This window comes from Bombina bombina, chromosome 1, assembly GCF_027579735.1.
Source record: "Bombina bombina isolate aBomBom1 chromosome 1, aBomBom1.pri, whole genome shotgun sequence".
Classification (NCBI taxonomy): Eukaryota; Metazoa; Chordata; class Amphibia; order Anura; family Bombinatoridae; genus Bombina; species Bombina bombina.
Genome location: NC_069499.1, coordinates 106,985,410 through 107,012,486, shown reverse-complemented (window position 1 = coordinate 107,012,486; position 27,077 = coordinate 106,985,410). Strand labels below are relative to the sequence as shown.

Genomic DNA, 27,077 nt, shown 5'->3' with positions numbered 1-27,077 from the left:
TACTTTTTCACTGGCACTGTGTAGCCTTAACACATCTAACATTCTAAGATATACCATTTTCAATTATAGCCAAATTAAACTTAATTAAACTGTGTGTATTTCTTACAATACTACATGTCTTCCTGTTAGCAAAGCAGTAAATATTTTATAGCTTTTGCTAAACTACTGACGGCTAGGGCAGACATTAAGGTTATACTGTCATAAATACTTCCAGGGCTATACAGCCTACTTATAGATCAGCATAAGTAAACTCAACAATACACTTATTATGCAATCTTGTTAGGAAAAAATACCTTTTTTATTTTACAATGAATCCTACCTGAAAGCTTCAACAGCTGTTTGTTCATTCAAGTGTGGGGCCACGTATCTAAAAGCGCGTTTAAAATCTTCAACTGTAAGAAATCCACGGCCTAGAAAGAAAACAGTACAGGGAACAAATAAATTTTTTATAAAAAAAAAATAACAGCTTTTACATTTACAAACCAATCAGCAAGTGCTACCCAGGTCCTAAGCTTACATTCCTGCTTTTGAAATAAAGATAGCAAGAGAACAAAGAAAAATTGATAATAGGAGTAAATTAGAAAGTTGCTTAAAATTGCATGATTGCAGAAAAAATGTGGGTTTCACATCCCTTTAACTATGGATGCAGCAAAATGAAGTATTTAAAAAAAAAACGTGAATTTATTTAATTTAAACATTTTATTTGAGGAAGAGACAAGGAGGATGCGGAAAGCATGGGAGTGATGAAGACAAAGATGAATTGTGCCTATAGAATAGAAGAAAGGCAGATAGAAAGAGGCTTTAGGAAAGGCACATTGCGGCACAAACTGCTTATAGAACTAATTTCATCATTTCCCTTACTAAGAACCACCAAAGGTAGCTAAAAACATAAAAAGGCTATGTGACCAATCATAGCAGCACTCAATAATGAAGAGAAACCAAAAATCCAAACTTTTTCAGGTTCATTGTTTTTTATTGTAGCCTCTATAGAGTATAGCTAGTTACCCATTTCTTTTCATGCTACTGCACATGACATGGCCTTACCATCTGACACTTTACTCATTAGCTAAGCATTTCACACTATGCTCCTTCTACATCAGCTTACTGATAAGCATTGGTGAGAAAACTCTAGTTTCCCATCTCCTCTTCATCCGAAATATGCCACTCTCTATACAGAAATGCTTAAAAACACTTACTGATGTATGATTATGAATAAAGGGGGGGGGGGGGGGTAAACAAGCTTCAAGACTCAGCAGCTGCCCTAAGGCCGGACAATAAAAAAAACTCACCGGGCATGAAGAGAAATCACACAAAATCTTTGGGGGCTTTTTCTGAGGATTATATTGTAATGTAGGTGTCTTTCCTTTACACTCAGAACCCTGCATAGCTCTCCAGCTAACATTTGTCTATGTTAAATTCTTTGAGAGACCTCACAGTACTAAATAAAGTTCTTAAACCATCTCGCCTGAGTGTAGAGCTTTAGATCATGGAGCCCCTACAGAAAGATTTACAAACACGATTACTATCTCAAGCCACATATTGGTCTTTTTTTTCCCTAGTGGAAGCTACTGTATACCTGATGAGACAATGCTAAATACACTGTGGTAACTAATATTGCTAAGAGAATACACTGGGGCTGATTTATCAAATGTCTGTCCGTCATGATCCGCTCAGCGACAGACATTGCTGAATACCAAGATTGCAACAAGCAGTTCTGGTGAACTGCTTGTGCAATGCCGCCCCCTGGAGATTCGCGGCCAATTGGCCGCTAGTAGGGGGTGTCAATTAACCCGATCGTACACGATCGGGCGGATTGATGTCTGAAGCCTCAGAGGCGGTGGACCAGTTAAGGAGCAGTGGTCTTAAGACCACTGCTTTATAACTGCTGTTTCCGGCAAGCCTGAAGGGCATGTCAGATATTGGCTCTAAAGATAATATTTGTGTTTACCTTCTTAGGATCTTATGTTGTTTACATCACCTAGAAGCTATAAAAACCCAACGACACTAAAAGATCTATGTCTGCTTCTTTAGACAGTGTTCCCAACGTTGCACCTTTGTGTCCAGAGATACATACAAGTTAGAGCATATCATTTAAACACTATAGTGGTCCTTTAAGGAAAGAAAAGTGTGAAGATTCTCAGCATTTCTCTGTACTGGCTGCCAGTGAGGGATGCATTATAATATATTAACAAAAACAGAAGAGGACAAAAAGCGCAACCAGGATTCAAGTGTTGTGCTTTTTGTCCTCTTCTGTTTTTCATGTCAACATCGACTGAGCAAGAAAGAACTTAGCATCATTAAAGCTGCACCGTTCGGATCGCACATACCGCGCATAGACGTCATCACCCGGTGACTGGGATCAACACGCTGAGACTGCACGTCATTGGGGTTTCCGATTCAACGTGTATGCTACTAGGAGGAACGATGTGATAGAGGAGCTACAAGAAAACGGTACCTATAACCCCAAAAGCGGTTTACATTCGGAGCAAAGTGGGAGAGGTATTGTACCGGCAAAAACTAGACATTGGCCCTAATATTCTTTTTGTATTCCATCTCTGCCACATCTATTAGGACGCACAGAGGGCTGCTTGTGACTGATCCATTTCGGTATTTGTTTGTATACCATTGAGTCATATTTGTTTTTTTGTATTATATCTGTGTATATACATCAACTGTTCACCTATTTTATGATCATCTGTGAGGATTTATTAGCGCAGAGTGTTTTTTCATGTGTTTTTTATTATAATGTATTAGTATTTCACACTCTTCCTCCCTTTAAAACATAATCACTATATATTTTAGTCAAATCAAATATAGGAGACAGGTACTCACTAAAAGTACAGCTCAGCTAAGCCTCTAACAATAAAGGGACAGTCTAGTCAAAATTAAACTTTCATGATTCAGATAGGGCATGTCATTTTTTTTTTTTTTTAAATATTTATTTATATCCAACAAGGACCCATAACAATCATAAAGTAATAAAAGAGACATAGCCATTAAATAAGAACAAAAGTAAAACTTTTTCCAAACCATAGCTTGGATATAACAAGTGTACATATAGTATATAAATTATTCCACATTCAATGCTATGTTATAGGTACCCATCAACTCTTTGGATGTGATTTATACAAAGAAAAAGATTAACCCAGATAATAATATTATGCTTCGTGATATTCTATACCTTGTTGGGTTTTTATTTTTACATAGAAAAACAACACAATACCCCCGAACAACAAAAATAAACAAAATAAACACAACAACAAAAAAGAAAGGAGGAAAGAGAAAAAAAAAAAAAAAAAAAAAAGGGGAAGCACCCCTTCACCATCTCCCCAGCAGAACCAGTTCAGAATTACGTAAAGGATGTATCAAATATTCAATTTCCGTGGAAGAAAAAACTTTTATAAATGCTGACCATTTAAGAAAGAATTTAACAACATGGACATCATTATCAGCACTAATATTATATTGTTCAAGAATACATTGTTTCTTTAAACAGTTTTTAATTTCTGATATACTAGGGACCGTAAGCGTTTTCCATTTTTTAAAGATAAGATATCTAACAGCTAATATAGTTATATTAATAAACTTCACATTGAGTTGTCTATCTTCTGGGTCAGGAAAGAGAAAAATTATGTGTCTGCCTATCAAATTTAATGATGAGAGCTTTAGTATCTTGCAAAGCCAAAATTGGACTTTGGACCATACGTTTTTAATTTTAGGGCAGGTCCACAACATGTGCAGGAGGTTTGCGGAGGGAAACGAACATTTGGGACATGTAATAAAGTTCGTGCTGCCGCATTTCGTTCCTTTTTCTGGTGTAAAGTATGTCATGTGTAACAACTTCAGATGAGATTCTCTCCATGTGGCAGAAAGGGTTGTTTGAGTAACCTTTCGAATTGAGAGAGAAGGTATTTTAGATTCTACTTCCTGAGATATCAATGTGGCCCAATTAATAGCAATTTTATCAAGATTAATTGTGCCCTTGTCGGAGACAATAATCAGATAGCATGGAGAAATTGACATAAGTCTATTTTTTGCCAGAATGAACCAGTTTTCTATGTGCCCCAATGACCAATTCCAGCCATACTCATTCACTAACTTCATAGCATAGTGTCTAGCCTGAAGATAGGCAAAAAAAAATTTCTGGGAGATATTAAATTCCACCCTAATAGCATCAAATGATTTCACACATCTTTTTTTTATATCAAGTATCTGAAGAACATTCACAAGCCCTTGGGTCTTCCACTCTAAAAAGATTGAAGATGGTGTTCCTGACTGAAATTGTGGGTTCCCCAAAAAACCTAGGAAACTCGACACCCGATGTTCTATTCCTAGCAAAGTACATATCTTTCTCCAAGCTAAAATTATATTATAAATGGATCTATAGCGTTTAACTTGGGGTGGGATATGAGTAGTGTCGAGATGAATCAACGCAATGGGTGAAAAAGGGTACAAAATACTGGTCTCTAAGTCATTATTTGTAACATAATTATGAGCAAAAAGCCAATCTGCTAGAATACGGACCAAGAATACATAATTATATACTCGTAAATCAGGTAAAGCCAGGCCACCGGATCCTATTGGAAAGGAGAGTTTTGCAAGTGATATTCTGGATTTCCTACCTTGCCACAGAAAAAAACGGAGTTGTGAGTTAAATAGACTTAAATCGTTCTTTCTCAAAATCAAAGGAATATTTTGAAGGACATATAGAATTTTTGGTAATAAGATCATCTTATAAGCTGCTATTCATCCAGACAAGGACAAGGGTAGAGTCTGCCAGTTCTTAAAAACTGATTTGACCTTATTCAACACAGGAAGAATGTTCAAAGAATACCAGGAATCAGGGTTACTTGAGACATTTATACCTAAATATCTAAAAGAGTCATTCACTATGGAGAAGGGTACATTTATAGGAGAACAGTCAGTGTGCCTTATCCAGAGAAGTTCAGATTTCTTTATATTTACCTTATATCCTGAGAAGGAACCAAACTGTTGTATAGTTGATAAGAGAATAGGTAAATTTCTACGTAAATTAGAGAGATAAATAAGAATATCATCAGCATACAATGCTATTTTCAACTCCCGCCCAGCCACCCCAATCCCCTCCAGTCTTTGTCTTATCATTATAGCAAAAGGTTCTATAGCAATATTAAAAAGAAGCGGGGAAAGGGGACACCCTTGCCTAGTCCCCCTATGCAGAATTATTTCTGGGGATAACTGGCCATTTACTATCATTCTTGTGGAGGCTGTACGATAAAGTTTTTCAATAAACTTAGCAAATTTACCTTTAAGCCCAAATTGTTCTAATGAAAATAGAAGATGATCATGGTAAACTGAGTCAAAGGCCTTTTCGGCGTCGATAGCCAAAATTGCCAAGTCTGAAATGCCTCCCTCCTCTGAATGATCAGCATCCGCACCATTCGAAAAGTAATCCAAGGTAAGCAGGAGTTCCCTTATTTTAGCCGCAGAGTTCCTATTCTTCATAAAACCAGCCTGATCTGGGCTAATAATCAAGGGAAGAAGGGACTGGAGTCTCTGGGCGAGAATCGAAGTCAACAATTTATAATCGGTGTTCATCAAAGCTATGGGTCTATATGACTCGACCATTCTTGCATCTTTACCCTTTTTTAAAATTAAAGACGTATATGAGGCTGTAAAATTAGATGAGGGTTCATTTCCCTCTATATATATATGGTTGAATAATAAGGTCAAATCAGGTATTACAGTGGAGGGTATCATTTTATAAAACTCATTAGGTATTCCGTCCGGACCGGGTGCTTTGTTATGTGCCAAATTATTAATTGCCTTTGCAACTTCTATTTCCGTAATGGGGGATTCAAGTTCCTTAATTAGGCTAGGTGTTAATGTTGGAAAAGAGATTTCTCCCCAGAATTTCCGACGTTCTGTGAAGTCAGAGGTCCTGGGGGAATATATTCCCTTATAGTAATCGTAGAAAATTTGAACAAGATCCTGAGAGGAACTAAACAACCGTCCCTCTTTTTCTAGGGAATCTATTAACTGAGAACCTAAGTCCTGCCTTAACATTCTAGCCAAAAGTTTTCCCGTCTTGTTCCCATATTTGTAGAATTTCGCAGAAAACCGAACTTCCTGCTGAGTAGATTTATATAGTAAGAATGAATCTCTCTCTTCTAATGCAGCAATATATTTACCCCATTTCTGGGGCGTCTTTTCTAATAAATATGAGTTATAAGCATTTGTAACTGCGCGAAGAAGTTCATTTTCGCATTTTTTAAATTTCTTGGTACGCCTAATAGTGTATGCCAGAATTTCCCCCCTCAGCACTGCTTTAGCAGTTTCCCAGAACAAAGAAGGACGGGCTCTAGCCTCCGCATTAAACAAGGCAAAGTCCTGAAACTTAGTTTCGAGGAAGCCTCTGTATCCAGAATCAGCAGACAAATATTTAGGAAAGAAAAACCGATTATTTATATGTGAAAGGCCAGTCGCATAAATCTCAAAGCAGATTGGAGCATGGTCAGATACCACAATAGGCAAGATTTGAGCTGATACTTTGTGTTTACAAAGTCTTTCGTCAACCAAAAATAAATCAATCCGTGACAGTGATTTATGTGCTTTTGAGAGACATGTAAAATCACGCGTATCCGGATTCAATATCCTCCAAATATCCTTAACTCTCAAATTAGAAAAGATTCTGGAGAACAACTTTGCCTCGAGATTATCTCTTTTAGTTTTTTTGACTAATGGCTGCTGCCTCATTCTATCAATTGGGTATTGGGGAGCCATGTTAAAGTCACCAGCTAAAATTAAAAAACCCTCTGCACATGTCATGAGCCTGGCCTGATGTGTATCCCAAAATGAGAGACTAAAAACATTTGGAGCATATACATTACATAAAGTTTACAAAACATTAGCAATCTTAATTTTCAGTATGATATATCTCCCCTCCTCATCTGATTCACTTTGTATTATCTCATATTTAAGTTTTTTACCCAGAAGAATAGCAACTCCGCCTTTTCGGCTAGAACTAGGTGAAAAAAAGACCTCCTTAACCCAAGAAGATTTTAGTTTAAGAATTTCTTGAGTCTTTAAGTGGGTTTCTTGTAGAAAAGCAATAGCAGTACCTATTTTCTTCAAATAGGAAATTATCGTTTTTCTCTTAATAGGAGAGGTTAGCCCTCCTATATTCCATGAGGTAAACTTAATCCCAGTCATTATAATAGGGATCTATGCTCCAGAAGGGAAGATGGTGAAGAGAGAGAAAAAAAAAAAAAAAAAAAAAAAAAGAAGAAAAAAGAAGAAAAAAGAAAAAAAGAAGAACCCCAAAACATACGACTAATCCACCTGAGCCGTATGTTGCCCATTTGCTGAAAAGGGCCCATCTTAGAGAATAAATAAGAAATAACAAATCTATTCTAATATTTACCAAGGGGAAAAAAAACTAAATAGTATATCACCTCAACTGCTCAGGTGTGCAGTTTTTGGTGAAAAAAGTTTCTGCCGTATGGGCAGAGTCAAAAAAATGCAGAGTGTTGTTACACACAAGTCGTAACCTGGCAGGATGTAAGATTGTCGCTCGCAGGCCTTGCTGTATAAACTTAGTGCATACCGGAGCCAACTGCCTTCTTTTTGAGGCAGTTTCAGCTGCATAGTCTTGAAATAAAAGGATTTTTGTACCTTCTAGTAATATAGGTTGATTTTTACGAAAGGCTTGTAAAAATGTAATCTTATCCTGGCCTCATATTTTCTTTAGATAGAGGTGATGGCCCTATCCTATGCACCCTTTCTATAACTGGCTGCGTTTGAGGTATGTTCAACAATGCTGGTAGTGTTTGTGTTATGAATTTATTTAAATCCTCAAACTGCTTCCCCTCAGGTACCCCCACTACTTTCAAGTTATTGCGCCTAGCGCGATTTTCCAAGTCTTCTACTTTATTTTGCAATTTAGCAAGGGCTGAGGAAGTAGCTTCTAGTTTACTATTTTGAGCTAGAGTGAGATCTTCTAAGTCAGAGACTCTCTGTTCAATTTCAGAGAACATTTCAGAGAATTGTTTGACTTCTGCAGCTAGCTGCGCAATATCTTCTTTTTATATTTCTATTCTAAGTGAATCAAACTTGGGTGCAAGAGCAGCAGAGATATTTAAAACTAGGGACTGTGTATCAGCAGAATCAGGTAAATTTGACGATTCTTGGGTTACCATTTGTGGCTCACCCACAGGCTCTATATTAGGTTTATGTTTTTTATCCCTCTGTCTGGCCGACATGACTGAAGGTGATGTGCGAGATTGTGTGTGTAGAAATTTATCCATAAAATAGTGGGAGTGGATTGTGATAGGGAACAGAAAAAAAAAGACAGACTAATCTACTAAGAAGGGGAGAGAGATGTGAGGGATATGTGGAAAAAGAAAAGTGCAGACTTTTGTGTATTGTTTAATGATATCTTCTCCTCTAAAAGGAGAGAGAACCAAGAAAAATTAACCGTGAACTAAGTGAGTCAGGTTCAGTCATGCTGGTGACAAGATAAAATATATCATATCACAGAAAAGGGGTCCTGCTGTAGAGCCCACAAACTTTAGGAAAGCCCTCAATAGAAATTAATATACCGTTTTAAATTTTCAATTGAGAACAGAAAAAACAGTGTTTAACAACCCAAATCTCCAGTCCTAGGCCATCAGATCAATGTTTTGTAATTTTTAGGAAGAACTCAGCTTTTAAGGTACTTTTGAACTAATTGGTACTCAGATTATTTCACCTGTGTGTGTCTGGCACACCAGATTACTTGTAGGCTATTAGCACACCTTTAAACTAAGTATAATTTACTGCTATAAGACCAGTTCTCGTAATATGTTTTAGCAGAACTTGATGTGACTTTAAGAGTTAAGCAAAACTATATAAGGTAATCCAATATTATACTACGTTTGCTGTGGGTCTGAGAAAAAAAAACAGAAGAGACCCCCAGTCAATTAGTAGCATTCTGAATGGTTCAAGAAATATGATAATACAGTGTTTCACATTTTACTGCTGCAGATTAACAACATACCATTTCTAGAAGAGATATATTCCAGTTAGAGAGTAGGGGGTTCTAAGTTTTAAGTTGCCAAAAATACAAAATTTAAGGAAGAGAAACCTAACAAATTTAGGTATTATAATGCACTTATAGGCCAGTAGCCGTTACTTATATCAGGGTCAAACACACCCCTAATCTAAATATAATTTACTTCTTTAAGGCCAGTACTCATAGTATATTTTAACACCGCTGGATGTGACTTCAAAGCTTAAACAGAGCTACATAGAGTGGTCCGGTGTCAAGATACACTTGCTGTGGGTCTGAGAGACAGACAAGCAAAACACCCCCAGTTGATTAGTAACAAACTAAATGGTTCAGGAAATAAGATAATACAATGTTTCACATTTTGCTGCTATAAGTTAACAACATGCACTTTCAAGAGAAAATAAATGCCATTTAGAAACTAAGATGTTCTAAGTTTTAACTTATCGTAAGTAGCAGCTAAAGAGAACAGATCTAACAAATTTAGATGTTATACAGTGCTTGCAAACAAATATCCGTTATTTCTAACAAGGTCAGGCCTGCTATCATCGCTTATAGACTCTTATGTGCAAACCCCAGCAAAGGAAAAAAAGAATAATTAATAAGGGTCCAATACTGAGCCAAGTCATTCCAGGGTAGAGGCGGCTGAAAGGGAGAACAAAACTGCAGATTTTATCTCAGGAGTTCTACGTTACCCAGAACCATTAGCCCAAGGTTTGAGTAGGAGATAGCCAGCGGTCATCAACCTCAGCCCCCCCTCACGCAGCATCGGTGGGAAGGGGAGCGTCTTCCAGGTCAGGGGGACAACAATTGCCGGGAAACAAGTCAGCAGGCTGTGCTACACAGAAACCAATAACCTCGCCTCCTGCGACTTTTTCAGAAAAGCCGGTCAGCTACTTTCAAGGGTGTGACTCAAATGCTGCCACAATCACTCTTATCGGCCGACATCAACAATACTCCTGAGTCTCAACACCTCGGCAAGTGGCAGAGGAAAGAAGGCAGAGGCGGGAGGGAAGGCATCCACAATTACCGCTCCAACAGCTCCACGTTATCCTTCCCGGAACCAGCCCTGCACCAGGGATCGACCCGTCTCCTCCAGCAGTGGCCCCCCCTCACGCAGCACCGGTGGGAGGGGGAATGCCACTTCAGCGCAGAAATGCAGAAAAGAAAAACAGCGGGCTACACCATCCACACCTACTGAGCTAGCCACAATGCCGGAACGATACACAGGTAACTCCAGTTCCAACTCCTAGGTATTCAGTAAAGCTGCACTCAGGAGAGCAGTAAGTTCTCAGTGACCACACAGCTTATGATAAGTGCAGCGCCTCTCAGCTCCGTCCTCCGTTTCAACTTATTCGGCAGTGATCGGGGATTTAGCTTGCCTGTTGGTTTAACTGAGCACTTTTTCTTGGGTTACCCCGGGTTAATAAAGTGGTTGTGAGACAGCAGGCATTTTCTTTTTATTTTTTTTTAACGGATATTAGTTTTACTGTGATGAGAGGTCCTTTTTCAGGGCTGCTATATGCAGCTATTTAGTGCAATGTCAGGGCACTATGGAGTTTCCAGCAGCGGTGATATTCAGCAGTACAAGCCACCCTAGACTAGAGGGTTTTTAGGCGTGGTTCCACACCAACAGCTTGTAGGTAGGAGAAATCAGGACAGGTGCAGCACCTGAACACACACCTGTGCTCCTCCTCCTCCGGAAGCTCTAGAGCATGCAATCAGGGCATGTCATTTTAAACAACTTTCCAATTTACTTTTATCATCAAATTTGCTTTGTTCTCTTAGTATTCTCAGTTGAATGCTAAACCTAGGTAGGCTCATATGCTAATTTCTAAACCTTTGAAGGCTGCCTCTTATTTGAAAGCATTTGACAGTTTTTCACAACGAGAGGGTGTTATTTCAGGTGTGCCACAGATAACATTGTGCTCACGCACCTGGAGTTACTTATGAGAGGGCACTGATTGGCTAAAATGCAAGTCTGTCAAAAGAACTGAAATAAGGGGGCACTATGCAGAGGCTTAGATACAAGGTAATCAGAGAGGTAAAACGTGTTTTAATAAAATTGTGTTGGTTATGCAAAACTGGGAAATAGGTATTAAAGGGATTATCTATCTTTATAAACAATAAAAATTCTGGAGAAGACTGTCCCTTAAATTATTGGTGGGTAACCATAAGAAACATTCTACCTCAAAAATTTATTTAGTTTCAGTTTCCCATTATGTATCATTTCATTAAAAATGCTAAGATGTTATATATACACGTTTAAATGACATTGTACTTCATTATTTTCATTGTTTCATACACATTATATCTTGTCCCCCCCCTCCCAAATAGATACTTCTTGGTTGAATAAACAATATTTTTCTTATCAATCTAAGAGAGGCGTGTCCCTTTCCACCAACCATTTGTGGGAATTGTACTGATCAGTACAACTAATATGTATCACGTGTATAAATATGATTCAGTTCAATTTTAATGGTTATTAATTACCCTTTTTATGTTAAAAAAAAATATGTTTCATTGCTCCTGCAAAGTTTTAAGTAGGACAAGAAATAGAGAAAATCAAAAAAAGGTAACACGCTCCTAAAATTGAAGTAAAACATAGCATTTATTAATCTTCTTTAAAAGAAATATATACAGCGGTCAAAAATCTTCTTTGCTAGATAGCGTGGCACACTGGCTTACGCGTTTCGGGCGTTGCCAGTAGTCATAGCCAGGCAAGAAATAGCACACATAAGTTTCTTAATAAAATTCAAAATTAAAAGATTGTGTGCAAACACAAACCTGACTAAGCACGTGGAACTGCTTTTAAATTACTGATGTCTATTCTTTTGATTAGTGGTGATGAGGGTCACACAAAACACAGCCCTTAAATTCCCCGACGTAAAACCTTACTCAATTTTCTATTAAAAAACAACAACAACAACAAAAACAGGGCAGAATCTGAAAACCCCAACAAACGTCTAGTTTTGCATATACTGTATGATTAATTTTTGTACATTCAGTGCATTTTGTATTTCGAAGCAAACTTGACAGCTTTCATAGATTATATAAAACAATGAGATCTGTCTCACTTCACAAGAATCTCCCCAAGTTTTCAAAGTTTCAATCGTTCCTTAAAGGGATATTATACAGTGCTTGTTTGGTAAAAACAAATATGTTAACTTAAAGTAAATATAAAAAGATTGTGTAAAAAACTGCAAATAACTTACTTGTTTTCCTGCAAAATTAGCACTTAGAAATTCTCTATGTAGCCCTGCCCCCAGTATTTTAAGAGCAGAGAATTTTCAAAACCTAAGTTTTTATTCTGTCAGTTCTGGGCATGAGCAAATCTGACTCCCTGTTATCTAGTCTATTCACTACCCTAGAAGTTTTATGGCAACAGGCTAAGATAAACCTTCCTGCAAATGGTATTCCTCCTCTGCGTAGGGCTGTAACAGGAAGCACAAATGTATTGTAAAAAAAAAAAAAAATCCATTAAAATTGATGAATAATACATATTGCAATTATTTTTGAAGTATAAGCAATTGCTTAGTGCTTTTTTTATTACAGTAATGAAAGTGTTTAACATCCCTTTAAAGATTCTTCTGTTCAGGGATGCATAAAATGTATGCTAACCCTTCTTATGTCAGTTCCTCACCAAATTTGTCCTCTCCTTATCATTGTAAGCCTATGAATGCAGCTGTTTTGTAGATCACCTTAAAGGGACAGTCTACACAAAAATTGTTATTCTTTAAAAAAGATAGATAATGCCTTTACTACCCATTCCCCAGCTTTGCACAACTAACAGTATTATATTAATATACTTTATAACATTTAGACCTCTAAATGTCTGCCTGTTTTAAAGGCTCTATTGACAGCATCTTAATCACATGCTTTTTTATTTGCATTTCACAACAGGAGACTGCTAGTTCATATGGACCATATAGATAACATTGTGATCACGCCAGGGGAGTTATTTAAGATTTAGCACAACACAATACTAAATGCAATTCAATAGATAATAAATAAAATGTCATGTGATTAGGGTGCCCTCAGAATATGCTTAGATACAAGGTAATCACAGAGGTAAAAAGTATATTGATATAGCTGTGTTGGTTGTGCAATACTGGGGAATGGGTAATCAAAGGGATTATCTATCTTTTAAAACAATAAAAATTCTATTGTAGACTGTCCCTTTAATAAAAGGTGATTTACAACAGTGCAATTCTTGGCAGGGCCTATACCTCTTCTGCATAACAAACGGTTATATTAATATATGTTTTACCTCTGTGATTACCTTGTATCTAAGACTCTGCAGACTGCCCCTTATCTCAGTGCCTGTGATAGACATGCAGTTTAGCCAATCACTGCAGACTCCTAAATAACTCCACGGGAGTGAGCACATTGACTAGTACTGTCTAACTGTAAAAAAACTTTCAAAATACTCTGAGCTAAGGGGCAGTTTTCAATGGTTTAGAAATCAGTTTGAGCCTACCTAGGTTTAGCTTTTCAAAAATACCACCAAGGGAAGAAAGCAAATTACATGATAAAAGTCAATTGGAAAGTTGTTTAAAATTGCATGCCCTATCTGAATCACGAAAGTTTGATTTTGACTTGATTGTCCCTTTAAAGAAAACTTCAGAAGCACACATAGATTGGGACAAAGTATTCTCTAATAAAAATACAGAGGATAAATGGATAACATTTACAACTTTTATACCATATGGTTATAAAAATAAAAAATCCAAGCCAATGTGGCTCAATAATTATGTGTTAAGAGTAATTAGGAAAAAACGTAGGGCATTCAAATTATTCAAAGAAAATAGTACAGACTCAACATTCCATATTTATAAGGAATGTAACAAAGCATGCAAAAAAGCAATCAAATTAGCCAAAATTGAAAATGAAAAATTAATTGCAAAGGATTCTAAGTCTAAGCCTAAAAGGTTCTTTAAGTACATAAATAGCAAAAAATCTAAGAAAGACAATATAGGTACATTAAAATGCATGGAGGGTAGCATGATTAACAGTGACAGGGAGAAGGCTGAGATACTAAACCAGTTTTTTTCTTCAGTATACACAAGAGAGGAACCATTGGATGATACTATGGAACAAAATAGAACATGCCAGCCCATACCATTAACTGGGTTATGTATAGAGGATATCAGGAAAAAATGGATAATATTAAGGTAAATAAAACTCCAGGCCCAGATGGAATACACCAAGGGTGTTAAGGGAACTTAGACAAACCTCTACTCTTAATTTTCAAGACTCATTATCCTCAGGCATGGTACAAAAGGATTGGCGTAAAGCGGATGTGGTGCCACTTTTCAAAAAGGGTAGCAGGGATGATCCAGGAAGCTATAGACCAGTTAGTCTGACATCAATAGTGGGGAATATATTTGAAGGGATTATATTGATGAGCATATTCGTGTAAACAAGATTATGAGTTCTAATCAGCATGGTTTTATGAGAAATAAATCATGTCAAACTAATCTAATTAGATTATATGAGGAAGTAAGTAAAAATATAGATAAAGTGGAAGCAGTTGATGTGATATACTTAGATTTTGCAAAGGCGTTTGATACAGTGCCACATGCGTTTGATGCAGTGCCACATGAGAGATTAAAGGGACAGTCTACACCAGAATTTGTATTGTTTTAAAAGATAGATAATCCCTTTATTACCCATTTCCCAGTTTTGCATAACCAACACAGTTATATTAATATACTTTTAACCTCTGTGATTATCTTGTATCTAAGCCTCTGCAAACTGCCCCTTTTTTCAGTTCTTTTGACAGACTTGCAGTCTAGCCAATCAGTGCCAGCTCCCAGATTACTTCACGTGCACGAGCACAGTGTTATCTATATGAAATATGTGAACTAACACCCTCTAGTGGTGAAAAACTGTTAAAATGCAATCTGAAAGAGGTGGGCTTCAAGGTCTAAGAAATTAGCATATGAACCTCCTAGGTTAAGCTTTCAACTAAGAATACCAAGAGAACAAAGCAAAATTGGTGATAAAAGTAAATTGGAAAATTGTTTAAAATGACATGCTCTATCTGAATCATGAAAGTTTATTTTGGCCTAGACTGTCCCTTTAATGCACAAAATTAAGGGACTGGGAATAGCTGAAAATGTTAGCTCATGCATAAATAACTGGATAAAAGATAGGGAGCAACGAGAAGTAGTAAATGGATCATACTCAGATTGGACAAAGGTAATCAGCGGAGTCCCCCAGGGATCAGTACTGGGCCCTGTTCTTTTTAATATTTTTATAAATGACTTGGAGCAAGGATTAAATAGCGACAACTCTATTTTTGCAGATGATACTAAGTTAAGTAAGGTCATTAGGTCAGAGCAGGAAGAGCTTTTGTTGCAAAGGAACCTGCAAAAATTAGAAGTATAGGCAGGAAAATGGAAAATGAGATTTAATATGGGAAAATGCAAGGTTCTACATTTTGGAAGTAAAAATAAGCAGGCAAAGTATTATTTAAATGGGACAAGATTTAGCCAAACAAAGATGGAAAGGGATTTGGGAGTAGTAATAAATAACAAGCTAAAGATGGGTGCACAATGCAGGGCAGTGGCTTCAAAGGCTAATAAGATACTAGCATGTATTAAAAAAGGCATTGATTCAAGGGAGGAAAGCATAATTCGGTCACTATATAAAGCCTTGGTAAGACCTCACCTTGAGTATGGAGTGCAGTTCTGGGGACCAATCGCAAAAAAAAGATATAAAAAAAGAGAGGGGGGAATTGGAGGGTAATACCCACATATAGCACTCCTGAGTCCAAACACAATTAATAAAATGTTATTGTATTGAACAAAAAGGACAGATGTCTACGAATCTAGGTAGGTACTCTTGCTGCATAATTAAAATTTAACTTTTATTGGAAATAAACTTAAAAACAGGGTGCAACTTAAAATCACAACCAGTGGCCGAGTAGACGTGAATGGTCTAATGCTGCCAGCGCAGCACTATATAATGATTTCAATGAAACCTAACTAGGAACCCAGCCAATATTTACAGTCAATAATTTTTAAAGGGACACTGAACCCAAATTTTTTCTTTTGTGATTCAGATACAGCATTCAATTTTAAGCAACTTTCTAATTTACTCCTGTTATCATTTTTTCTTTGTTCTCTTGCTATCTTTATTTGAAAAATAAGGCATCTAAGCTTTTTTATTAGTTCAGAACTCTGGACAGCACATTTTTATTGGTAGATGAATTTATCCACCAATCGGCAAGAACAAGCCAGGTTGTTCACCAAAAATGGGCCGGCATTGAAACTTACATTCTTGCATTTCAAATAAAGATACCAAGAGAATGAAGAAAATTTGATAACAGGAGTAAATTCGAAAGTTGCTTAAAATGTCATGCTCTATCTGAATCACGATAGATAAAATTTGTGTTCAGTGTCCCTTTAACATTGTCGTACGCAGTTTTGTACTGGTAATACTCCATTGCTGAGTTATATGTTTATATTGCATTTAACATTATTATCCAGAATTCCTTGGAATATGATATGTCGAGAATTTACAAACGGTATTCACATATATTGCTGACACAATTCAGCGTATAAATACATACATATATATATATATATATATATATATATATATATACACATATATATATATATATCTATATATAAATATATACAATAAGATCAGCACTCACTAGCATAACCAACATCAATGTGCACAGCCAAATTAATTTATCCAAAGTAGAAGCAGCATGTGAAAAAAGGATCCAGTGTGTATCCCAGTAGCTTCCACAGCAGCAAATCAGCCAGCACCAGAGGGTAAATCAATCACCTTTTATTGAAATAAATACATTTTACATGTATTTATTTCAATAAAAGGTGATTGATTTACCCTCTGGTGCTGGCTATTTTGCTGCCTTGGAAGCTACTGGAATACATACTGGATCCTTTTTTCACATGCTGCTTCTACTTTATATATATATAAAAATATATATAATATATTGTGGACTCTACCTTCTCTAACAATGTTACAAATGTGTTAAGATACAGATTATATATAAACCTACTAGGTAACCTAAGTCATCTTCCCTACACTCAAGATTATGACTTTATCGATATTACAGTACACAGCAGCTTTATTAATCCTCTCAGATAGAATTTACAGTTGGTCAATATAAATAAGGTTTCATTGAAATCATTATATATTGCTGCGCTGGCAGCATTATACCATTCACGTCACGTTTACTCGGCCCCTGGTCGTGATTTTAAGTTGCACCCTGTTTTTAAGTTTATTTCCATTAAAAGTTAAATTTTAATTATTCAGCAAGAGTACCTACCTAGATTTGTAGAAATCTGTCCTTTTTGTTCAATACAATAACGTTTTATTAATTGTGTTTGGACTCCGGAGTGCTATATGGGTATATACTTAGGTGGGTATTACCCTCCAATTCCCACCTCTCTTTTTTCTGTTTAATATTGTACACAGCACCAATCCTTGAATCTACAGTAATAATAATGTGGATTTTATAATTAGGCAGTAGTCCTCACATCTTCAGTAATGCCATTGTTTTTTTTTTTGTTTACTTGCATAAAAAGATATTGCAGAACTAGAAAAAGTTCAGAGAAGGGCTATGAGGAGAGGCTAGCCAAACTGGGTCTGTTTTCTTTAGAAAAGAGGCGCTTGAGAGGTGACATGATTACTTTATATAAATATATTCAAGGCCCATATACAGAGATGGCAGAAGCTCTGTTTATTCCAAGAAAATTGTTTGTGACAAGAGGTCACAATTTAAGGTTGGAGGAAAGGAGATTTAATCTCCTGCAACAAAAACTTTTTTTTTTCACTGTAAGAGCAATAAAATTGTGGAACTCATTACCAAAGGAGGTAGTGAATGCCAATACCCTAGATACAGTTAAAAATTGTTTGGATACATTTCTGTCTATAAACAAAATTCATAGATATAATTTCTAGTATTAAATGGGTTACCATTTAGTAACATTATTTAAAGGATTACTTTCTGTTATAATTTTTAAGCTAAACAACTAACATATTAAAGTTAATAAACATTAATTAAAACCTACTGACCTATATTTTCTCCAAACAAAGTTTCATAACGTTCTAAAAGTTATATCTTTAATTTGGCGATGATGTCACGTTATCCTGCCCACTATTTTCAGCACTGAGTGTTCAAAATACTTAAACCAATAACTTTGTGTTTAAAGCGCCATTTTGAAACCTAGGTATTGTAAACGGATTGGTACAGAGCAAAGGACACCCACGGAGTGGGTTTGGAAAACAATTAAATTTGCAGACAAGATTTCTGACATACGGTAGAGCTATGTTAATGAAATGCTATTGATAAAAAGCGTATTTGGGGTAGTTAGTTAGTAACAGGCATAGAAAATATTTACTTACAGTGGCCCTTTAAGCTTAACTGGAGCTTGTAGGTATTTTAGATTTGTATAGGTTAAACATGATGGACTTCGGTCTTTTTTTAACCTCATCTACTATGTTACTATGTTACTAAACTACTGAAAATAAATAAAAACTTACAATTTGCATCAAACACAGAGAAGATTTGCCTCTGCTCTCCAAAGCTTAACTGTGCTGCTTTTTTTGTAGTCATCATTTTTACAAAGTCATGAACCTTCACACCTAGAAAAAGAAATTTTATATTTAAAAATATAAACAATGGGGACAAGGTATACACTATCTAGACAACTGATTATATTTGAAAAAAAGAAAAAAAAAACACAAAGAGACATCAAACACTAAATAAATGTTATATAGAATGATGCATTTCAAAGCAAATGATAGCCTGAGAATAATATCCCTATGTATTTATTTTAAATTATATAAGTTGTTTAAATATTGAAAAAGTAAAGCTTTTGTGTCCATACAGAAATAGGCACCACCATTGTTAAAACCTAGGTTTTCCCCTGTGCGGAGGAAATAAATGTTATAAATGGGTAAATAGAGTGGGCAACCAACTTTGGAGACTGCACGTCCACTTCTAACAGGAATTAGAAAGCCCACAATTAGCAGTTAAATTACAAAATAAATAATTAAAGAATATTGCAAAGGGTTTTCACTACACATAATTAAACATTTTATAATACAATCACAAAGTATTTAAAGTCCCTTTAATATGAAAAGTAATAAACATGACAGATTTATTTGCAACTAGAAGCAGCAGAGTTTGTTTCAACAGAAACTGCTATTTTGCATCCTTAAAGGGAGAGTAAAGTCAAAATTAAACTCATGATTTAGATGGAACATCTATTTCACTTCCTTCTCTTGATATCCTTTATAGAAAAAGATACCTAGGTAGGCTCGGGAGCAGCAATGCACTACTTGGAGTTAGTTAGATGGTGACTGTACATGTCTCTTGTCATTGAGTCACCATTCATTTAGCTCCCAGTAGCGCATCTATGATCCATCAACAAAGGATACCAAAAACCAAAGCAATAGATAGAAAACAAGAGAACTTTCCAATTTGATCTGAATCATGAAAGAAAACACTGGGTACCATGTCCCTTTAACAGTAGGGTTTGATGTATTTGGTTATTTCTAAAAAGAAGATACGATCTGAATGGTTAAACAATTACTGTTTGAATGTTTAAATCTTGTTTATAAGTTTATATTTTAGAATATGTAACCTTGAGTTGCTAAACAAAAACAAATTCTTTAGTAGGTCAAACATATGTGGATGCTTCATAATATACCAAATGTGCAGGTATTTCTGCCAGATATTTAGTTTTTTTGTTCCAACCTCAATGATTTTAATTAAGTAGTTGTTGCTTACAGTCCTGATGCCCTATGGCTATATTTATAAAGGGCAGAATCTAAATCCAAATGTACTGTGATTTCAGAACTGTTGAGTCTGGAGAAGCCATGGTTTGTGGGAAAAAACGCATAAACCCAAATAACTGTCCCTATCTCGTTTCAAGAGACATTCAAGGACATCCTCTTAAAAATAAAGACACAAAAATGTAATAACTTTAGGGCATATTTACCAAGCTCCGTATGGGGGCTCGCCAGAAACACGAGTTATGAAGCAGCGGTCTAAAGACGCTGCGGAATCTGTTGGCGCTCTACAAATAACCGATAATAATAATCTCATTACTTTCTCACACTGTGTACATATACCTGCATCGTTATCTTATATCTGTCCGTAAACCAAAGACCAATACTTGGATAGAACAATGGAAATTAACATTTTATTACCTTTTCTCTTCTATACCCCACTGGGAGTATAATTTATTCTGCTGGCTGTGTTTACACAGTTTATCTATAGCTTGGACCTAAGGCCATAAACTTTTAGAATAGGTGGGGATAACACAGGCTAAATCAACTCTTTTAGCTGCCAATATAAGGGTATAGGAAATACTTGTAAACAATTGAATACACTCCAGCTGGTAAAAGTTGATCATTGGGAACAAATTAAAGAGGAGAAAATATTTGAGTAAACTGTCCCTTTAACCCAGGATTAAAAGCATGAACACCACAGTCAGTAAATACACAAGAAATCTTACTTCTGCTTTGCAATAATATTTGCAGATTTGACAATTTACCTGTAGAGTTTGTCTGTGCTGATAATATCATGGAGTCTATCTCCACCTAAAATAAGAATAAAAATCATTAATTCATCAAGGGCTTATATGTACATAAACCCATCTGCTAAATATATTGTTATCCAGCATTACCCAACTGCTTATTCAATGGTACATGGAAAGAAATGCATTAATATTGGATGCACAAGTTTTGCTATATTAAAAAAAAGGTTGTAAACCCCCTAAAAACTGTGACGGTTTGCTTTATTTTCTAAGCCATTATGATCTATAAGAACTGACATTTTTAAACTGGAAATGTTTAAAAAGGAAAAATACCATGTGATGCACTTTGTGCAGGAATTCTTATTTATTGAACTATGATCCATGTAGCAGTTTTCTTTCTAGATAGACTGCATTTGAAATCTTTATTAAACAGATAAATTAACTGACAAATTAAATTATATATAATGTGTATAACATACAAAATGTGAGATATAACAAACAAATCTCTAGTACGCGCAGTTGTAAAAGTTTACTAATATGCAAATAGCAGATTATGTTAAACTACTCACAGGTCCAGCTTGTATGGCAACAGGGGAAGAGTCTGTATTACTCTGATCTCTGTTCCTTTAGCCTAGCAAATTACAGATATGTTTGTATCTTCATTAACCTCTTCAGCCTTAGCCAGTCTCTTATTTAAAAATAAATAAAAAATAATGGTAATTTTAAAACTGCCCCAGAATTATAAAAGTACCATTATTTAAAAATAAATAAATAAAAAGGACTGGCCAAGGCTGAAGAGATTTTAATGAAGAAACAAACACCTACTGTACTTCTATACTGCAACTAAAGCTCCTTTTAAAGGGACACAGAACCCAAGTTTTTTCTTTTGTGATTCAGATAGAGCATGCAATTTTAAGCAACTTTACAATTTACTCCTATTATAAAATTGTTTTAATTCTCTTGGTATCTTTAATTGAAAAGCAAGAATGCAAGCTTAGATGCCGGCCCATTTTTGGTGAACAACCTGGGTTGTTCTTGCTGATTGGTGGATAAATTCAACAACCAATAAACAAGTGCTGTCCATGGTTCTGAACCAAAACAAATTGCTTAGATGCCTTCTTCTTTAAATAAAGATAGAAAGAGAACGAAGAAAAAATTATAATAGGAGTAAATTAGAAAGTTTCTTAAAATGTCATGCTCTATCTGAATCACAAAAGAAAAAAAAATGGGTTCAGTGTCCCTTTAACCCCTTAACGACTGAGGACGTGCAGGGTACGTCCTCAGAAAAAAAGGCAGTTAACGCCTGAGAACGTACCCTGCACGTCCTCAGTGTGGAAAGCAGCTGGAAGCGATCCTGCTCGCTTCCAGCTGCTTTCCGGTTATTGCAGTGATGCCTCGATATGGAGGCATCCTGCAATAACCTTTGTAAGCCAACCGGTGCAGAGAGAGCCACTCTGTGGCCCTCTCTGCACCAGAGATCGGTGGCTTACTGCGTTGGTGGGTGGGAGCCGGACCGGGAGGCGGGTGGCGGCCATCGATGGCCCTGGTTATGTGAAGGGGGGCGGGATCGTGGGCGGGGCTGGCTGGGGGCGCGCACGCGTGCACGGGAGGGTGGGGGCGGGCGCATGCACGGGGAGGGAGCGGGTGGGAACCGCTACACTACAGAAAATGTTGAAAATAAAAAATGTTGAAAAAAGTCAAAAATTAAAAAAAAAACAAAAAAAAAAAAAACGATCAGCAAGGTGGTGGGGGTTTGTCTGTGTGGGGGTGGGGGAAGCTACACTACAGAAAAACAAAACAAAAAAGCACTTTTTATTGCAAACTGGGTACTGGCAGACAGCTGCCAGTACCCAAGATGGCCCCCAATAAGGCAGAGGGGAGGGTTAGAGAGCGGTTTTGGGGGGGGGATCAGGGAGGTTGGGGGCTAAGGGGGGGATCCTACACAGTAGCATATGTAAATATGCTAAAAAAAATTATTTTTTTTTTTAAAACCCTTTTATTTTAGTACTGGCAGACTTTCTGCCAGTACTTAAGATGGCGGGGACAATTGTGGGGGAGGGAAGGGAGCTGTTTGGGAGGGATCAGGGGGTGGGATGTGTCAGATGGGAGGCTGATCTCTACACTAAAGCTAAAATTAACCCTGCAAGCTCCCTACAAACTCCCTAATTAACCCCTTCACTGCTAGCCATAATACACGTGTGAGGCGCAGCAGGATTTAGCGGCCTTCTAATTACCAGAAAGCAACGCCAAAGTCATATATGTCTGCTATTTCTGAACAAAGGGGATCCCAGACAAGCATTTACAACCATTTGTGCCATAATTGCACAAGCTGTTTGTAAATGATTTCAGTGAGAAACCTAAAATTGTGAAAAATTTTACGTTTTTTTTTTAATTTGATCGCATTTGGCGGTGAAATCGTGGCATGAAATATACCAAAATGTGCCTAGATCAATACTTGGGGTTGTCTACTACACTACACTAAAGCTAAAATTAACCCTACAAGCCATAATTGCACAAGTTGTTTGTAAATAATTTAAGTGAGTAACCGAATGTTTGTGAAAAAATTTGTGAAAAAGTGAACGATTTTTTGTATTTGATCGCATTTGGCGGTGAAATGGTGGTATGAAATATACCAAAATTGGCCTAGATCAATACTTTGGGATGTCTACTAAAAAAAATATATATACATGTCAAGGGATATTCATGGATTCCTGAAAGATATTAGTGTTCTAATGTAACTAGCGCTAATTTTGGGAAAAAATGGTTTAGAAATAGCAAAGTGCTACTTGTATTTATGGCCCTAGAACTTGCAAAAAAAGCAAAGAACATGTAAACATTGGGTATTTCTAAACTCAGGACAAAATTTAGAAACTATTTAGCATGGGTGTTTTTTGGTGGTTGTAGATATGTAACAGATTTTGGGGGTCAAAGTTAGAAAATGTGTGTTTTTTTCCATTTTTCCTCATATTTTATCATTTTTTTTTATAGTAAATTATAAGATATGATGAAAATAATGGTATCTTTAGAAAGTCCATTTAATGGCGAGAAAAACTGTATATAATATGTATGGGTACAGTAAATGAGTAAGAAGAAAATTACAGCTAAACACAAACACCGCAAAAATGTAAAAATAGCCCTGGTCCCAAACGGACAGAAAATGGAAAAGTGCTGTGGTCATTAAGGGGTTAAGCGAAAGAAAGTCAACATTTAAATGTGAATAACTGCCCTTTTTTACTATATACTTCCATTAGCAGAAATGGTTCTAGTAAAAGTTGTTACTTTTTTAGGTGGCAGCGAGGGCCTGTGCACCAGTATGCAAACACCAAACCTTCTCAGAAAGCCAGCAGTGGCTTGTGTGAGACAAATTAAGTTCACAGATACAATACATACCAGCACTAGCACTCTGAAAAGGCATGGTGTGTGAATACTAATGTACGAGCCCTCAAAGCATATGTGTGTACACTGCTGAAAAACAATAACTTTTACTAGAAGCATTTTTGCTAATGGAATTATATTGTGAAAATGTTTCTATTTGAAATTAGAAAAGCACCTATGCACATTTCAATTTTGACTTTTCTATCCATTTAATTAGTTACTGATATCACAGGTCAATAGTGATGAATGAGAATTAATTTAAAAATAAAGTGCTCTTACAAAATAAAACATCTTACTTGTAGACTTCAATTAATATCCATTTAAACTTGATCAGCATGTATTCTTACATTTATATTATATAAAAGTCACCAGGTGCATTCCAAATAGAAACTCTCTGCTGACATCTAGTGGTTGCAATGAAGAATTAGACTACTAAAACAGGGTTTTTCAATATTCATTCTGGATCATATAAATATTTTGACAAATTAAAAAAAAGTCACCTTGGAAGGTTTATACCCAAATAGCATCACCACGGCCACTTTCAGATCTTCTCTGCTGAGATAACCTTTACTGCCTTCATCACAGGATTCAAACACCTTTGAGATATATATATATTGTATTAATTACAAGGTTTGATTATTAAAATGGACATAAAATGTCAATAATACATTGTTCTAGAACATTTTATTATTGCACTTTTGATTGCAAAGAACTGTGTGTTTATTCATCTGGGCAAAACATATGAAGTCAGCTTTAGAGAGATAACTAGTGGCCCTGAGATGAACATGAGTCAATCAGGGGAAGCATAGATTGGTGCATCCACCAATCACCAGCTGTATTTATCTCCAGACCAGTAGTGCATTCCTGCATTGGAGCTGATATCAAGTATATGTGTAACCCCTTTGTGTGGAGTGACAAAATGTTCTAGCACATTCCATAATTTTAATTTTCCCCTTTCATGTCTCTTTAAACAGCTTTGGCTATCTACATTGCACTGCATGCCAATATTCCCTGGAATTCTTGAAATAAAACTCATAACAGATGAAAGTATTTTGAATGTCTTCTATTACATTGTGAACTGATATAGTTATCTTGCGTCCCACAAAATACACTTTCACCTACCCTTTAATTATGTGTATATTTCAAAATGTTGTCTTGGTAAATGAGATTATCTATAAATATAGAATATAAACTATTCTTTTAATATGCATTTTTTGCTTTCTTGTAACCAACCAGTGTAATGCTGAATATATTTTGCTATTTGCTGTATATTTTTAGCGATATTATTGAGCACACACATTGGCCTAAATTCAATAAAACCTGTTTGTGAAATAAATATATAACAGAAAAAAAATCACAGCAACACCATAATTCTTAAAGATTTGTGCCAACCCCTTGTCACATTGAAAGTAAACTTATAAACAAAGGAGTAGGATCTATCTTGTAATTAGGTGAAAAATTCTAACCACGCCTCTAACATGTTTTGGAATATGCAAAGCCAAGACCCCTTACACCAGTGATTTTTAACCTTTTTTTTTGCCGTGGCACACTTTTTTGCATTAAAAAATCCTGTGGCACACCACCATCCCAAAATTTAAAAAAAAATCACACATTGTAGCCTAATACAGCATATATATGTACACATACACACAAACACACACATACTGTATGTATTGTGCTGTTATGCCATGCCTCCTACAAACTACCCCTGCACTGGGAGTAAAAAACAAGCAAAATTTAAAAAATATGTCACACTGTTGTCAGTCTGCCATGGCACACCTGAGGATCTCTCACGGCACACTGGTTGAAAAACACTGCCTTACACACTTTTTCTTCTATCCAGCAAGACTACTTCACCAGACATGTATTTTACAGCTACAAATATTTATAGGCATTACGGTTTCCCATGTTACTAGCTGTTCTTGTATGTATTGGCCACCTTGTGCAACCATGGATTTTACTGAGCAGAATGTGTTTCTGAATCTAGGCTATTGTTTTATGCAAAGTACAATACATATGTGATCTAATATGCAAGAACATTTTTAATTGCCCTATTGCATTAATAGAACTGAGTGTTTAATCCCTGCAAAAATAACTTAAAAATCATAGGAACCTATGAAATAGCCACCATGATAGATTTATCAAACATATTTCAGTTAAAGGGACACCAAACTTAAAATTGTAATTTGCCATAAATGTTTCATTACGCACATTACAAATAGCTTTTTTAACAGTATAAATATTTATTTTGTTCATTGTTCATCTAATCCACCTCTGAATATTGTGAATTTCCCCTCCAGTGACAGAAGCTGATCCTACAGCCTACAGATCACTGAGCTTACAACATCCACATAAACTTTAAAAGGGTTGGGTTCCTAGACTGCAAAAAAAAAAGCAAAGTTGGCTAATAAGTTTACAGTTCTACGTGTTTTCTAATATGTGTTTTGCATGGAGACCTTTCACAACATTGTTTAATTGATTATGTATAATGTGCATATTTATTTTTACTTTTCTATCCCTTTATGTAGCAGTGTGCACTATTACAAACTTTTTTGTAAAGACACTCAAGCAACTCCTAACAATGAATCTGGGCATGTGATATATGAAAGGGACAATCAGCTAGTAGCTTTTAATTATTAATGGTATTTTCAACGATACTGCAGGACAGCTATTTTAAATGGTGTGGTCACTCTTGGATGTCTATTTCGGCTGTTGTCTCTCGTTTACATGTTTTCTAAAGCCAATACCGCAGTATAGAAATGTTCAGTGTAGTTGGTGGTTTCAGATTGATTTAACTATTTCAAAATGACAACATAAAGGCAGATATATTTGTAAACAGTTTAATACACTCAGGCAGGTAATTTGTCATTGAAAATACATATAAGTTTGTAACTGATGTGTCAGTGATTCCTGTTGCTTCTCTTTCGTGCCAATAGCTGGAGTGAAACATTCATAATCCTACAGCCTGAAGGTCTCACCACTCGGAGTGTAACTCACTTTCATAAACTTCTTCCTATCACAGTCAGAGACCACCCGCTCCGGACGAAGGCTTCCCAGGCCAAACATACCGCTGACTACTACAGACACATATAATAATGAACTGGTGAACACTGAACAGGCCGCGCTGCCATAGCAACTAGCAGTTC

At 36.1% G+C, this 27,077-nt stretch overlaps 1 protein-coding gene across 1 annotated transcript; it reads right to left on the bottom strand.

Moving 5' to 3' along the window:
• Positions 1-315: 315 nt before the first annotated feature.
• Positions 316-27,077, bottom strand: EFCAB11 (EF-hand calcium binding domain 11). The gene is made up of 5 exons (XM_053697570.1): positions 26,929-27,077; positions 24,432-24,527; positions 20,575-20,620; positions 18,554-18,655; positions 316-410 (listed from the first exon to the last, which is right to left on the bottom strand). The coding sequence occupies exons 1-5, from the start codon at positions 26,995-26,997 to the stop codon at positions 316-318; spliced, it is 408 nt and encodes a 135-aa protein (XP_053553545.1). The 5' UTR covers positions 26,998-27,077.